General features: G+C 48.7%; 1 protein-coding gene across 1 annotated transcript in view; it reads left to right on the forward strand.

Annotated features, from left to right (window-relative positions):
• The first annotated feature begins 262 nt into the window (after window positions 1-262).
• The window catches only part of GALNT14 (polypeptide N-acetylgalactosaminyltransferase 14), a 64,321-nt gene continuing 48,026 nt past the window's right edge, over window positions 263-16,557 (forward strand). Inside the window, exon 1 of the mRNA XM_042820718.1 lies at window positions 263-391. Coding sequence (XP_042676652.1) covers window positions 263-391 — 129 coding nt within the window. The remainder of the gene's footprint in view (window positions 392-16,557) is intronic.

The following is a 16,557-nucleotide window of genomic DNA, read 5'->3' on the forward strand; positions in this document are numbered from 1 at the left end:
CTCCCCATGCAGGGGGGCCGCGCAGCCCCATCCAGGGGCGAGCGGCTCCGGCTCCAGCACCCCTCCCTCCCCACGGCGGTGCTGGTGCCGCCTCTCCCTTCTCCTCCCCCTTCCTCCCCTCCCCTCCTTCCTCTCCTCCTTCTCCCTTCCCTGCAGCGCACTCACAGCCTGGGACTCGCATCGCCGGCTCCTAAGCAGACGGTCGAGACCCCTCTTTCCTCCCTTTTGCCTTTTTCTGCCCGTCACCCCAACCCCCGCAGCCATGAGGCGCCCGACCCGCCGCCTGGCGCTGTCTGTGCTGGGGGTGCTCTGGATCGCCGCTCTCCTCCTCCTCTTCTTCGGGGCGAGGAGGAAGCCGGAGGCGGAGGGACCCGAGGGCCAAACTCTAGAGGTAAGGGGGCACCGGGCGCTGCGTGGAAAGTTTAGCTCCGTGCCCACTGCCGGAGTCTCTCCTCCGGCGGGGAACTGATGCTCTGAGCAGAGGGAAATCCCCGCTGTGCCGCTGCCGAGCCCGACTTTGCTGCTGAGATGGGGCACGCAGGCTGCCTCCGACACAAGGCACCTCCGGGCGCAGCGCTGAATGGGAGGGAACCACGGGATGGGCAGCGCCGTGCCCGCCTGGGAGCCGAGCATCTACAGCCTCGGTGGTACTTGTGGTCATTTTGTGTTTGCTACCGTTGTTTCTGTTTGCACCGGTGTGATTCGCGTTCGGGAGGCGTCCGCGTCTCAGCATCTCGGCGCTCTCACGCTGCCGAGTCTCGGTGCGCACCTTCCAGCGACAGCGCAGGAGAAACGCACGGGGCATCAGACCCAGCTCAAAGAGGGAAACCGAGGAGCCCCGCTGCCCGAGTGGTGCGGAAGGCAGGGAGGCTGCAGGGCTCCCGGGGCGCTGCTTTGATGACGGCTGCGAGTTGGCTGGGCAGGGAGCGGGGCTAACTTTGGAAAGCACCTGGATCGGCTCCCGCTCTTGGCGATACTACTGTACATCTCGAGGAAGTGAATGGGGGTTAGGCTGGATAAGCGAACTGAAGGTCTGCTGAGGTGGCTGCTTATTGCAGCAGGGGTGTGAACCCCCCGTTCCCCTCCTTTCTCCCCCCAGGCAGCTGTGCTCTGCCTGCATCCTCACCATTCTTCCTACGTGTGTCATCTCTGAAGCTGTGAACTGATGGCTTTACTAGGGGGAAAAAAATTGAGCTCATAAAGCTTGGTTTGATTTTTATTCATGTAAAGGAGTGATTGGTTCTTCGTGTTATTTCGGGGGTTTTTTTTGGAAATAAAACTGATGGAGTGGGTTTTTCAAGCTTTCAAAAATCTTTGCCCCAGCGGAGGGGAATGAATCTGTGCACATTTGGGCTGAAAAATAGTTATATGTAGGTACATTTATTTATTTAAGCAAGGGAAGGTAATAAGTCACTGAACTGGAAAGCTCCCTTAACCGTAACCATGCTTTTATGTAAATAGGTTTCTGTTGGAAAAATTTTCTTAAAAACCTGAAAAATAAAACCTGCCCTGTTGAAGGGAGCTGCTGCCTTCTCCTTCACATGAGCTTTTGGCTCAGCCCCAGCCCTGGCTGTGCCATTGCTCTGTATTGCAGAATAGAGGGGCTCCTGGCAGAACCCCCTCCCATTCACTGCACCCCACCGTTTGGGCCAGCCTGGTCCCATCATCCAACAGAGCAAACTTCAGCCCTCCAGATTCTGAAGCTGCAAGTGCCAAGTTGCCGTAACTCCGGTAATTTGACTGCTAGAATTGCCTCTCCTTTATTTCCTCTGAATTTTCCATCAAAACAGTTGCATCCCCTTGAGATTGATAGAGCACAGATTTTCATTTTTGTCATGCATTACATTTTTGGCGTTGGGAACTGCTTTGGAGTGGCATGAGTGATGTGCTGCTGCCTGCAGGGATGCAGTGCCACCTTGGTTAACCCCTTGGAGTTGGGCTCGCTCTGACGCCAGGACAGCAGCAGTTCCTCCATCTCCTTTCCCAGTGCAGCCCGTTCTGCAGCTGTGTGACCACCATACACCACCCTGGTGTGGGTTTAACCTTTGTTCCCTCCTTGTTAGGCTCACATCCAGCGCCGTGGGCTCCATTTAGGATCATGGAGCTTGTTGCAGAGAAGCTGTTCATAGGACAAATTCTTCCTGTTCTTATAGTACTGTTATCTGTCTCCCCGCCCCAGTGGTGTGCTGGCTGGATGCACTGGAAACCAGAGAAGTGAACTGGGGTTGGTGCCCTCCAGGCTCTCATTGAGAACTCAGCTCTCTTGCCAAATGGGTCTGCAGGGAAGTGGGAACCCTGAGCCCATGCTCACCCAGACCCTTTGCTCTGCTTTGCTTTGGAAAGGAGGGGGGCCCGGGGGGCAAAGAAGAAAAAAGGAGAAAATAAAAAAAGACAAATTAATAATTTAATTGCATTAAGAAATAATGAGAGGAGCTGATACATGGAATTAATTACAAAGACATTCTCAAACTGATACGTGTATGTGGAGCAGTGGTATTTCACCCACGTGCCAGCTCCTGCCAGTGGCTGTGCAGGGCTGGAGCAGCCCTGGGGGTGCAGGTGGCAGCTGAGGGTGCAGGTGGCAGCCCCTCGGTCAACTTGCCTCCTCTGCAGGGAGAGTCTGCTCAGCTTTGTATCAGAGCCCTGCCATTGTCTCATGCATGCCGACTTGGTTGCTCCAACTGATGGATGGCTGAAGCACAGCTGAGAGCTCAAAGCAGGTCATTTGCAGGCTGGGTTGTTGCAGAAAGGCTATGGATGAAAAGTTTCTTCTATTGAACAGGTGACCTAACAAGATGCATGTGGCTCACCTCGATGTTTGCAGTGCAACAGCTCCTTCCTGACTCTGCTCCAATGCAGCATGGGGATGGCTCCCAGGGCAGGAGCAGTGCTGCCCCCTCACCGCCTGCTCCAAGTGCTCAGGGTGCTCAGCACCCTGTGGGATTTGGTCTCCATGCAAAAGGATGCTTGTGTTTGTATGCTTTGTAGCAGCCTGCATTTCCTTCTGCATCATTGCCATCGAGAAAGATTCAGCACCTGGAGCTTAGCTGACAGTCTCCAGATACTAAATCCCTTTCAGTTTTATAGCAGCGGAGCCACTTAACAGATTAAAATAACTTTACGCTGCAAAAATTCATATCTTAGCCATTAAGGGATTGCAGTGCCAAATCTGTCATGAGAAACAAGGTGGAACAGAGAAGTTTGTGCTCAGTGGGCTCAGTTGGTGGTTTGTGTAGGTCCAGAGAGGAGCAGAAGAGGAAAGTTGTGCTGTCTGGGCATAAGCACACTCTGAAGTGTAAAGGAACAATAAATGATAACTAATTTTTTTTACTGGCAATGAAAACCCTGTTAATTTTTTAGCTCTACATAAGAGTTGGGCCCTGCTGGCTTGACCACGTGGCTGGTTAAAAACATTAGGAAGCCTAAAGGACTCAGAGCAGTGTTTTCCTCATAAACCCCCATCATGGGGAGAGGCAGGGAAAGGAGCAGGAAAGCTCAGGTCATCAATGCCTGCCTCCAGGACTGGAGTCTGCTCCAGAATTTTAGGCTTTATGACCATAGGAGGGTCTTTGAGATGAGAGATTTACTGGACACCTGTCTTAATCGGGGAAACATCTCTTGACACGTAAGCTGGGGAGAGTGATGAGAGGGCTTTAAATTAGGATTGATGCGGGAGGGGATCAGCATCAGGAGAACTATGAAGCTAAGAGAAGATATGGCATCATCTGAGGGTGACAAGGTTAATGAGAGCATCTAAAGGACATTGCAAGGAGCGCTGTGGGTTCAGGAGTGCATTTGAAACATTTGTAGAGCAACGCATGCAATATAAGGAACAAATGGGATGAAATCCTTTCCATGATAAGAGTATCCTCCTGATTTATTTGGATATAATCAGGGCCCAGGGACTGTTCTGGCAGGGTGTGCATCTCCTGCTCTTCCCAGGCATCTCTTTGGTTCCAAGTGTGTTGTTCATTCTGTGCCTTTCTGCAGGTAAGTGGAGCTAAGCCTGCTGGGCCAGAGTTATAGATGGCAATGCTGAGTCCATGGGCACGCCACAGCACTGGGACAAGAGGTTTGCCTTTCCTCCGCAAGCTCAGTAGTTAAAGTTTAGGGCAGAGTACAGCAGGGCTGGTGTGCTGAGCTACTTTTGCAGGCATACAAAAGGAGGAGCATCATTCTGGGAGCAGCAGAGTTGCAAATAGCACAATTGTACAGACCCAGGGAAATCAACAGGATGGAACTGGCCCATTTGTTGAGGGAAGCAGTGGCCTGAGGTTGGCGTGCCTGAGCAGTTCTGGAGCAGCCAGCACACGAGGTGCTGGGCCCCACTCTTTTTCATCATTTAAGCTCGCTCTTAAAACACACCAGCCTTCCCTATAGGCTTGTGTGCAACTGCACATAGGAGTTCTGCGGATGATATTGGAATTGGCATCAGGCAGTCCATGGAATGCCAGCGTGGTGCTTCTGCGTGACTGGGTGCGAGCTCTGCTAACGTTGCCAGTGGAAAAGCAAGTCTGGGAGAAGTCATAGAGATGCAAAAGCAACGTACTGCAACTGTGAGAAATGCTGCCATAGCCAGCTCCCTGCACAAGGCAGCCCAGCAAATGAAGCCCATTACAAGGATGCATCTGGGGAGAAAGTGAAAGTCAGATCTGGTTAAGAAAGATGTTTACATGAAGTAGTAATTATGTGTAGTGCAACAACAAAGGGTGCACTGGATTGACTGTTAATTGGAGCAGCTCTGGCACTGGCTGTTTGCTTCTTGCTGCCTTCCTCCTGTTTAAAGGAAGACGTGAGGGCCAGATGACTGTCACACGGGCTTGCTCTCAATTCACTTTCTTGTGCAATAAAAAAGCAGCATTCTCCCCTTTCTCTCACAGTGAAAGGCTCCGATTTTGCCAGTGACACTTAGCACAGTTGCTTACTAAGCTGCAATTAAATTGATTTCCCACCCTCCTTGTCTCAGCAGGAGTTGGTGCTGTAGGAAGTGTGAGCCAAGGAGATCGTCAGGCCCGTCTCGAAATCAGCACTGCTCTGCTCCCTGTGTGCATTCCCAGATGAGCCACATGGCTGCCACCCTGTCCATAAGCCCCGACCCTCCTGTGGCACAGCTCCATGCCATCCCCTCGGGCCCTATCACTGACCCCAGAGAGCAGAGCTCAGCGCTGCCCTCCACTCCCTGTATTGAGCTGCAGCTGCCATGAGGCCTCATCTGCATCCTTCTTCATCTCCATTGCCCTCCTTTGGATTCTATTAGAAAGTGACTGAGGGCTTTAAGTCTTTACCTCCTCAGTTTTTTGATGGTGATGCCAGCAGTAAACCTGACTGGGAAGCGATACGAGGAGAGCAGGGCTTATGTGCTGCGAAACAAATGGACTCTGAAATCATCTTTTATTCTCTAAATATTGTTTGCAAAGCAAAGGAAATAGAGACGCACGATTATTATTTTTTGAAACTGCTGAAGGAATACATCCAAATGATGTAATTTGACCCCACTGAGGAGAGCAAGGCTGCTTTGTCCCAGCTTTCTGAATGGCTTTGTCTGCATTTAGGCACACATCATTTCCTCCTCAAGGACCACTGCTGGCATCAGACAGTTACAAACACACCTCATAGCATATTATTGAGGTGCATGGCTTGCAAGTAAGAGGAAGGCATGTTCAGCAGGGCAAGCACTGACTGCAGCCCCCTCGTGCTGAGAATGATTTGTACAGACCTTCTCACTTTTATACATTTAATTTTCCTTAATTGTGATTGGGTACAAGGGAGAAAACATTGGGATCAAAGAGTGTGCTCATGGCTTGTGCCAGTCCTTGTTATTAAAACATTGTTTTGTTGTTTGGTTTTTAAGCATTTTTCCCTCTGATTCAGGGCACTCTACTCTGCCTGATTGGTAACTTGGGGTGCTTTGGGATGACAATTGCTGTGTGCTTGTGGAGTATATGCAATACAAGACAACGTGGTTTAGTTTCTCCTATGGAATAAGCAAGACAAATTTTCCTTTTACACTCCCCTGCATAGTGGTGAGGAAGGAGTGGGCATGAGCTGCTGTGTTTGCAATGCCCACTGTGTTTTTCTCTTATTTTTCTCCTTACCTCTCCCTGCTGACCCTAGATCCCATTACTGAGGTACATACAGCATTATTCACTTCCGTGCAGGCTGCTCAATGCTCTGGTAGCTGAGAGCTCTATAGGCAATAATAATTGCACTTGCACAGTTTCCTGGGTAAATAAGAGCATGCATCCCCTTTGTGGAGGTGATACATGGAGAGTTTGGACACAACTTGAAGCCGTAGGACAATCAAGTCTACAAACAGCCTGAAATCTGCAGAGTCTTCACAGGTCTGATCTTGTGCATTGCACATTTGTGCAGAATAGGGCTTAAGGCTTCTCATTTTGCCAAGTTTGCTGATATTCCTGGGGCAAAACTAAAATATCTGAACTCAATGGAGAGGCTTTTACTGCCCAGTCGTTGCCCCAAGACTCGGAGAAGGACTGATATCTAGAAAGGTCACCAGGATTTCCTATCAGAAGTAAACCAACTTATTCTTTCCCTTGTTTTCTACACCTGCTCCAGAAGCCCCTTGGCTTTTTGAGCAGCCCTGTGTGTGTAGGCTGTGGTTGCTGTCCAGGGGCAGCAGGCTGTATGGCAGCACCCATGGGTTCAGCACAGGGGTCTGTCTCTGCGTCAGCTGGAAATGAACTAATCCAAGTGTAATGTACGTCGTTTAATCTCAGTCATGCCTGTGTGAGCACACTTATTTGAGAGAAAAGATTATTCTGCTTCAATTAGTGTTATATCAATATCAGCTAAGTAATTAAAGGTGTGAGCAAGATGCCAATGATTTATTTCCTTTCTCTACAGCACAAGCTTTACTGAGACTAAGGTGGGGATGAGACCTGGGCAAGCAAACATGAGGCCAGCCAAACTGTGTGTGAGTCATCTCACAGCTGATATTAGGAAACATTTTTTCTCAGAAAGAGCAGTGAGGCATTGGCACAGGCTGCCCAGGGAGGTGCTGGAGTCACTATCTCTGGACACGTTCAAGAACTGTGGAGAGGTGGCACTAAGGGATGTGGTCAGTGGGGATGGGTCAGACATTGGCATGATGATCTTAGTGGTGTTTTCCAACCTTAATGATTCTATGATTCCATGCTGTTCCCATCTTGGAAGAGCTGGCAACCTTTGCTGTATCAGAAAAGATAAAGCAGAGAAGCTCCCACTTTCCTCCCCATTTCCAGAAACTCTCCTTTGAAGCCATAGGCTTTACTTTTCCTGTGGGAAATTTTTCAGGATGATACTCATCCAACTACAAAGTAAAAATGTTAAAGAATAAAGGTTAGTTATGGATTTTTTCTTTGAAAACAGGCTAACATTTAAGCTGAAAAGCACAATATTTTTTTCTGAGAAGCATTTGTATTTATACAGTGCCCAGAAATGCCCACCCCAAATCCTTCTCATGTGTGTCACAGGTGCAGGGATATGGAAATGAATCTGTTGAAGGTTTCAGCATTTCCACACTCATTTTCTCCTCACTTGGGCTGATTTTAGATGCTGCATTAGGGAACCCCGTGAAGCTTTATCACCTGGTGGCCAGGGTTCGTGCCTGCGGCCGTGCTGCCTGCCTGTGCTCTTGCATGGGAGCCACAGCGAGATTACAAGGGCTGTTAAGTGCCTGTAATATTCATGCTGTTAGAGAGACCGTTTGCTCCTGCGGGCTCTGCTGTCTGCTGCTGTTTGCAGAAGTATTACGCTGATGATTAAATTGCCAATGCTAGACTGCATAGCATGGGAAGCCCCTCCAGCCAGGAGATTTAAAGGCAGCATTAAATCTCTCTCTTTTGCCCATCTCCTTTTTTTTTCCTGGGTATCTCAAATGACAGAGGTTGTTTTTTTTTTTCAGGAAAAAAAATGTGCAGGGAAAGGGTTCAGAACCATGACACGAGATAGGAGACAAACCCCTTGCAGACAGGTTGAGAGCATGTTTGCTGTGAAGAAAAGGAGTTGGACGGGGGTCAGGTTAACAAACCTATGGTGCTGTCGCACACAGCATCTCCTCTTTTCAGATGGCAAGGACACTTGGAGGGGCTCTGAGGACATGCCATAGAGAACAAGTTATACAAGGAAGCTGCACGTAATTCTTTTGGTGCTTGGGGTCAGGCCTAGGCTGTATCTGCTGCAAATCAGGGTGCTGAGCCAGGCACACGTGGCAGAGCAGTATGTGGGGAGTGATGGCTTGATAAAGCTTTTTGGGCTGAACCAGCAGTAGACTATCATAAAAGTGCCCAGTCCAGCCCAGATTACATGTGCTGCTCCCCATTTGCTCCCTGCAAGCAAGCTCTGCTTGGTGTTGCTTTGGGGAGCATCCTTTCCCTACTGCACCCACCCCACAGAAGTCTGACATCTCCACAAGTGCCTTTCTTCGCTGTCTTTCCTACAAGGGGTCTGGATGAAGTAAGCCCTGATGAAGGGATCATTAAGGAACCTCTTGGTTAATCACTCCAGTCAGGTTTGGTTAGAGAGTGCAGTGTGGGGAAACACCTGGCTGAGTGCAGGTAGGAGGCTCCCTGAGTTCAGAGCTGCTCACACTGCGGTGCTGCTTGTTGGGAAACTGAGAGTAGTGGGTGCTTATAATCATGTTCCCAATGAGGACCCAGGTTTTAGGAGAGAAGGCAAATGAGTGGCAAAAAAAAAAAAAAGTCTCATGGCAAAGAAGGATCTCTCAGTAGTAAACACTGGGAGTAGGCATCAGTTGCAAGGAATTTGCTTGTAGCCAACTGGTGCAGTGGGCATCTAGTGTCAGAGGTGAGCAGCAGTGTTACCACAAGTGTCTCTGTGCCCTTGGCAGCGCAATTTGATGGACAACTGATGGAGGATAAGACCAAATTGCATCCTGTGAATTGGGCATCGCAAGGGGTGCCCCTGAAGACCTGCCACATCTCCCTGGGTCTGTCTGAGCAGGAGCTGCAACATCTGCCTGGAGACCTCCAGCTGCCAGAGGCGAGACAGATCACCTCAGATGTGCAAAGGGCACAGCTGTGCTGTTTCCCTGTCTGTCTCAATTTCTGGTCTGGATCATTGTAAGCCCCATGGAAATTTGTTCCTGGTGGCGATTTTGCTGTGTGGAGAAGAGGGAACCCCAAAGCTGAGCTTTGCGGTTCTCAAGAGCCTGCGCTCTCTGGGAAGGGAGAATCAAATCCGGTTGGTTTCAGTCACAGTAAACGGCACTGCAACTCAATTTCCAGCCAATATCTGGCTGAAAAGATGGGCGTTCAATATCCTCTTACCCGTTGCTGTTCAGACACACTTCCTACCTGTATTTGAGCAGAATACAACTGCACAGAGCAGAATTGCTGAGTACATCTCCTTCCAGCTATTGGATTAATAAAATCATTAGAAGCCAGGATAGCAGAAGATGACATTATTATGTCTCAACAGCCTGTTAAATAGAGCTGATCATTTTCGTACAATGCTTTCATTAAAGAAAAAAAGAAAAGAAAAAAAAAAAACACCCAACCCACTCCAAATACTGCCTTGGAGCTGAGGTTTTGTGCTTGCTTTTCAAAAAGCAATTCCTGGCCAGGTGAAGGGTGGAGCATCTTCTTCCACCGACTGCCCAACCCCAGCTGCCACAGGGACACGGGGATGGGGTGCAGAGGCCCTACACTCGTTATGTTTGTGCAGAGGCAGCAGCTGACAGCCAGCTGCTCTCATGAATATCTCAGTCTCAGTGGGCAGCGCGTGGCTCACCTTCCAGTGTCATTACCGGTCTCGCTCAGATTATGATGAATTAAAGTATGCTGCTAATGCTATTTCCACTTTTTCTCCTCTCTATCTAAGCTTACTTTTGCGTTTCGCTCCATTTTGGCAGTGAAGCTGCTTTGATTTTCACTGATAGGCAGTTGTACTTTCCAATTTTGACTCCCGCAACATGACGCTGTTACATTTGTTTTTGTAGCGTGTGAGGACGCTGTGACTAAAAACAAAACAAAGCCTCTCTCACTGAAACAAGGAATAAAAATGGTGGGTTAAGACTTCTGCTAGTATTAAGGGCCAATATATGTGCAAATTTGGTGTGTGATTGGACAGAGTCACCATGGGAGGTGCAGCAGCTGATGTGCCTTGGGGAGCACAGGGGCATCCTGTGGCTTCTGGGGCTTTATCAGCTGAGATGTTGGTGTCTGCCTGGGAGGAGAAAATCCATGATGCTTTATCTGACCTTTTAGAACAGGCAAAATAATATGAAATCTCACAGTCTCTGGAAACGTGCCTTTCTCTTTTGGGAATTTCCCACTGACTTTTTCCATTGAAGCTTCAGTGGAAAGTATGGGCTGAACCCTGCTAGGAGCTGTGTTGCTTTTCCCTCAGCTCAATAGACAGTCTCTAGACACTCAGTGCTCTGCTTGGGGATCACCAAAATCCTCCAGAATCAGCTTGCTGGTGTTTTTGGTTTGCCCTTACTGCCTTGTGTGATTTAGGAGTCTGGAGGAGTTCAGGAGCTGCATTTGGGGTGGGTGAACGCAACTTTTAGTGGCAGGACCTGGCTTGCGGCAGTAACATCACGGCCGTGACATCTGTAGCCTAAATTTCTGCCTGTCTCATAGCTGCTAAGTAGAGTTGGAGGTGCGATCTCTCCTTTCTTGCTGAGGTTTGTGCTCACTGTGGATGCAGCATGTGTTCTACTGGGGATGCTCAGGTTGGGAGCATCAGTCCTCCCCATCTCATTGCTTTGTAATCATGGGAGGCAAACCAAAAAAAGCTGTGTTTCAAGGGAGGTAAAGGAACATTCCAAATGAACAACCATAGCAAACATTCAGAGCAATTTATGGCATCGCTATTTGTTTGCCAGGCTAACAAGCAGCATGTGGAGAAAAACATCAGGCTGTGCGTGGGATAATTTTCTCCTCCTATTCCTACAGTCAGTCCTTCATTGAATAACTAGAGCCAGTGTAAAGACTCCAAGACTCAGCTTGCAGCAGTGCTGGGGCAGCTCCCTGTGCCAGCCCCACTCCTTGCTGCAGAGCAGCATGGCTGGGGAGCAAGGAGAAGCTTTGCCATCTGCTGCCCCTGCTTCAGGGCTTAAAGCAACGTGGTGACTCCTGTGTAAGGCTGCAACAAGAGCTGTGCTCAGAGCAGGACTGAAATCCCTTTTCTTTTGCACATCGATTACTTGATTTCTATATTTAATGTATTTGCTCTTCATGAGTCAACTGACTTTTTCTGTAATATTTTTTGCTCAAATATTAATTTGCACTGGCAAAGGGAATGTTTTAAAATGAGCCTTGCAGAGCTCTTCATAAATGTCCTGGTTGCCTTCTTCATGTTCCCAACACTGACAATTCTGTGATTCTCCTGCTGCTTCGGAATGCTTGCTCACCTGTGATGTCCCTCGTGCTTTCACTGCTGTCTCTGGTTCTGCCAGCTCTTCAAAGCATTCTATCAAATCATGAAGAAGAATTTAATTCCCTCTATTCATCATTGCCACTTGTGTCTCAGGAGATAAGGGGGTGGTGGTTTGTCCTGGCGGTGGAGCTCATCCCAGTCTGTGAGGTTTGGCCAGCTGTTCTCCAGCTGTGCTTCTCATCTTCATTGGGGTGCTGGGCAGAGGGTAAGAGCCGAACCAAAGGCGGCTTGCTGGCTCAGGTGTGCTGCAGGATGTGGCATTTCCCACCTCCACGCTGGGTTTTGTTTTTCCCTTCTCAATTTGGGGAATGTATTGTCCTGATGTGCCTTGTTCCTGCTCTGTTGGTTGACTTTAGCACCTTGCATTCGTATTTTAGGATCACGAGGATTTTGCTGAAATCCTGCTTCTCTTTCTGCAGTCGGGAGGCAGAGGATAGGGTCAGTGAGGAGAAATGCATGGTGAACCCTCTCTCATTGCTGAGCCTTCGAGCGCTTTGCAAATATAATTTTCACATGACTCTGAGTGAGCGTTACTGCTCCTGCTTTAGAGCAGACACAGAGGTTGCTGGCAGACCAAGAGAAGGAAGGCTCCACAATACAGATGTTTGACAGCTCCCAGCTGAGCTGGCACAATGCACTGTCACAGTTTTTATTTCTGTCAAGATGTTATTCCTTCCACTGCAAAAAAGAGGGATGCACTCAAACGCTCAGCTGTACTCGGCGGCTCTGCGTTACAGCTCTCTCTCTGTGTGGGAGGAAAAGTCTTGGTTTGTGTAGCAGGCTATTTCTGGTGCCTTGCCCCAGACATCTGTGTTGGTGTGGGCAGAAACATCTGCTGCAGGCTGTGGTGGGACTCCCACAGCCACTTGTGTGCCCGCTCGGTGCTTTGGCTCAGGTGCTGCCCTTCCCAATATGCAGCGTGTAGGGCTGGGACGAGGCCAAGGGTGGAGGCTTGGTCCCATATCAGCCAAGCAGTATCTGCCCATCAAAGCTACATTTTCTTGATTGATTTCTACAGAATCCCGTGTTCCTTATTGCAGAGTATTGTGTGTCTGTGAGAGAGAGTCGGTGCCAGACTGGGGATATTTGTTTCAGTAATAACAACAAAGCTCAGTGTCTGCTTGCTGGTTTCTGTCCAGATCCCCATGCTTTTTGGAGGTGTTTGGAGTCTGCTGCACCACGTAACTCAGCAGTAGGCTTATTTTTTGGTTTGGAGTGTTTTTTTTTTTTCTTTTTTTCCTTTGGCCTCTAGATATGTGCAGAACTATTGATCGCATTCAGATGTTGCCAGCATGCATAAAAAAGGAGGAAAGCTAGAAGATGCTCTGTACTTTGTGTCAGAGAATTGGTGAAGCAGGGGATGTTCTGGTGCTGGAGCAGAGCTGAAGAGTGTTGGTGAAGGGACAAGGCAAAGGCTGGGAGAAGAGGAATGAGCAAAGAAGGCAATTCTGCTGGCCTCCAGTTTGGTGTGCATCTACTGCATCCATACTCATTGTTTCTCCTTCATTTTTCTGGAAGGAAAATCCTTTCCAGTCTTGTCACTCTAGACAAGGAGATGTTTTTGCTACGCTAAAAGGGAGCCTTTGCTCCAGTATAAGCTGTGATTTTCCCAGCACCATCTCCTCCCTCCCTGCAGGGATGATTTTACACTTGTAGAGGAGGCTGTAAGGCAGCCAAACCTCTTTGGGTCACCCCCTGCCACTGCTGAGCTTGGCATTGTCCCTTGGCATCCATGCAATGCCCAGCCCTGGAGCAAGGAGAGGCAGAGTATGGCAAAATGCTTTGTATATTTGTTTCATGAAATACCTTGCTGTCAAGTTATTTATGTCAGGTTGTTTATTATTGTATTAATTACCTGTTTGTTTGTTTTTTTTTCTTCTCTTTGCTTCCTTCTCTAAGGTAGGCAGGATGGCTTATGTGTGTCATAAAACAGCACTTGAAGGACTTCCACTTTTCACTGCAGAAACTGTCTATATCAGGTGCAGGTTATGGCAGATGGTTTTCACTGGCCTCAAGGTGCACTTTTGGGGCAAGTCTATCCTAAAATGTTTCTCAGGCATCAATACAAGCTTTGGTTCCTGCTGCCAGCCCCTGGACTGGCCCTTCTGCATGGCGCTGGCATGTCTGAGGTTCTCCCTTTGCAGCCCTTGGCACTCTTCCTTCCCTGCAGTCCTTTCTGACCAGGCTTATTTATTTTCTAGTTCACAGTACCTTGCTATGATGCATTCCTCAATAGCCAGGGTATTTTTTACCCTATTACTGAGCTGAGATGGATGAAGGTTAGCCTGACACACATGCTCTAAATTATGCCTCTGTATCTCTGGTGCTGTCACTCACATTACTGCCAGCTCCAGGATCTTGCAAACATTCTGGCAGCAGGTACCCAAGAATCAAAGGTTTAGATCAGTTCTTGCTGTCACAAATGTTTTATATCCAATTTCTCCTTGAGGAGAGTTCTGGGGAGGATGGGCTCTGGGTGATGATATGAGTGTCCTGCAGCATGGTGGCAGCGACCTGAGCTCCATCTGCTTCTGCTTGCATGTCAAGGATTGGCTCTGTACCCAACACAGGTTACAGAAACACTTGCTTCTGTGCAAAATGTCTGTGACTCAGCTCAAAATTTGGGTTAATCCCAGTATAGGATTTTCCAAAGATGAGAAGAGGGGAGAGGCTGGGAATTACTCAGCAGGATGGTGCTCAGAGGAGTTAATAGTAGGGACATGGAAACTGAGCTCAGCTCAGGGGACTTTGGGGCTTGTCCAGAGCTGGGAATTGAGTGCAAGAGCTTTGATTGACAGCATTTCTTGCTGAGCAGTGGCTCAGGTGGAGGTGGTTCTGCCTTGGGTGCCCATCTGGTAAAACTGCTCCTCAAAAGCAATTAGCTGGCAGAGATGTGGGACTTTCTGTCAGTTTGCTGAGGACAGTGAACGCAATGCATATAAGTGCTTTGTGCATTTGCAATTATTTTATTTTGCTTGAATATATCTTCTCTAATCTCCTCTTTCCCTCCCCACCCTGTCAGAATAAAACCAGGTAAAATAGAGGCTAAGCTTTCCCTCCCTTGCAGGCACTTTCCCTTATCTGGCAATGATGCTTCACATGTGGCTGCCACCAATCACCCTTCATTGCTGTGTGGTTTGGAAGGGGAAAGACAGCAGCATTAGTATCTAAAGCTGTGTGAAGATCGCCATGGAAGCAATTACTGGATGGATTACCACTGCCTTTGCTGCTGTGAAGAGGCCACACTGGGTCACAAATGCCAAGCATGTGAGCAGCAAGATCCTTTCCCAGAGCAGGCACAGGGGCTCTTGATAGGGGTCATTTCAGAGCAGTATAGGAGCTGCTGGCTTCTTTGCCCTCCCTTTCCTGCTCTGACCTTTGGCATTTATGCAGAAAGAAGAGTAAAGCTCAGCTGGAGAATGAGTGCAGCTGTGGGCTCCTAAATACTAAATCAGCTGCCATTCTTGCTGAAGCATGGGAAGACTGCTTTGACCTTCATGGCTGGGAAGCAGCTCCCGTTATCCCCTGAAATGGCTCACAAGAAAAACAAATGTCGCCTGCTTCTGCAGCATCTCCTTTTTGCTACCCTACTTACAGCCCATGGGTCTGCACTGTTCCCAAATGCCTTTGACTTCTGATGATGCCAAGACGGGGTGGAGGACTAAGGGTGGATGCTACTTTCCTTTCTTTCCCAATTAAAGCACTGTGTAATTGCTGCTGACCTTTGAAGGACCACCCTAGGGCTTTCCTGCTTTCTATCTCCCCCCACTATGTAATATCCAGCTTTCCCTCTCCTGTCTTGGAGAGAGTGCTGTATGCATCATTTGCCCAGGGCTGTGGGAGGACAGGTAGGTATCAGATTCTTTGCAGCAATGACAGGTATCCCAAATCTCATCCTCGGTTGTTATACTGGTCTTGTTGTGTATTCCAGTGGGGATGCCTGGATGCTATGCTCTCCTTGAGGATGGGCAGAGGTCCATCCAAGGGAGATCACACTGGGAAAAACTTCTAGAGTCAAGGGCAGATTTCTGTGCTGAAATCAGACTTGTCTGTGGTGAGATGTTGTTTGGGTGAGTGTCTGCAGCAGCTGGCTGTGAGGCAGGGCTGCTCTGGGGAGAGATGGGGGACCATGGAATTTGAGCAGCCCTCTGTCACAGCAGGGCAGGATAGAGACACTGAGACAGCCTTGGGCAGTACACAGCTGCTATGTGCATTGTAGCTGGAGGCAGCTCACAGATCTGCAACGTTTTGCAGCGTAGTGGTGATGTGAGCCCTTTGCAACACATTCTCAAACCTGTGGCAGAGAGAGGAATGAAAGCTGGACCAAGACTGCAGGATGATTGAACAGGCAGAGTGCAAACAGCCTCTCTTAGCAGTGCTGCCCCCCAGCATCCCACAGTGATTTCTGTCTGAGCCTGAGGGAGGACCTGCCCCAAGTTCATTTTTCCTAATTGCTGCTGGCAGACCCCTTAGTAAGAGTTCACAGGTGCCAGCAGGCAGGGGGTGATAAGGACTGACCTAGCTCATCCTTTCTGGGTGGGTTGTGGCATTGCCTGGAAGTGCTCTGTTCTGGAGGATGTGGTTTTATTAAAATTAGGAAGAAAAAAAAAAATCAGCTTAGTGATGGGAACAGTACCAGCCACAAGAGCTGGGAAAGCACAAACCCCACTGGGAGAGGGATGGGATGAAATAGGGCTGCAGACATGAGACCGGGGGAAAAGCTTATTGAGAAAGTCTCTGCCCAGGCGCACATAGTTTAGAATGAGCAATTGAGCCAAGCAGACCTGAGGGGTCTTGAGGGAGCAGCAGACAGAGGGAGACGACTGAAAATCCTCTCCTTCCTACTGTGTGCCTTCAGGCACAGACAGAGCTGGGTATTCTCTTTTCTCCAGTCAGCAGCTTGGTTTGTGCTGACCTCCTAAATATTCAGCTCGTTATACAGTGTAACGTATAAATAAAACAGAAGCAGGCAGCAATATTCTCCAGGAGCATATAATCGGCTTCCTTTCCTTTTTAATTATACAGGATTTGTCTTCATGTGTCAGGCTAGCCTGTGAACTAATTTATTATTTTAACAAATTAAAGTCTGATCTTTGTGCAGTAAAGTGCTTCTCTACAGCTGCATGTGCACACCTGATTCTGGGGAGCGGTAGG

This window comes from Centrocercus urophasianus, unplaced genomic scaffold (assembly GCF_019232065.1).
Source record: "Centrocercus urophasianus isolate 14NV4802_14NV808 unplaced genomic scaffold, USGS_Curo_1.0 seq_10, whole genome shotgun sequence".
NCBI classification, from domain to species: Eukaryota; Metazoa; Chordata; class Aves; order Galliformes; family Phasianidae; genus Centrocercus; species Centrocercus urophasianus.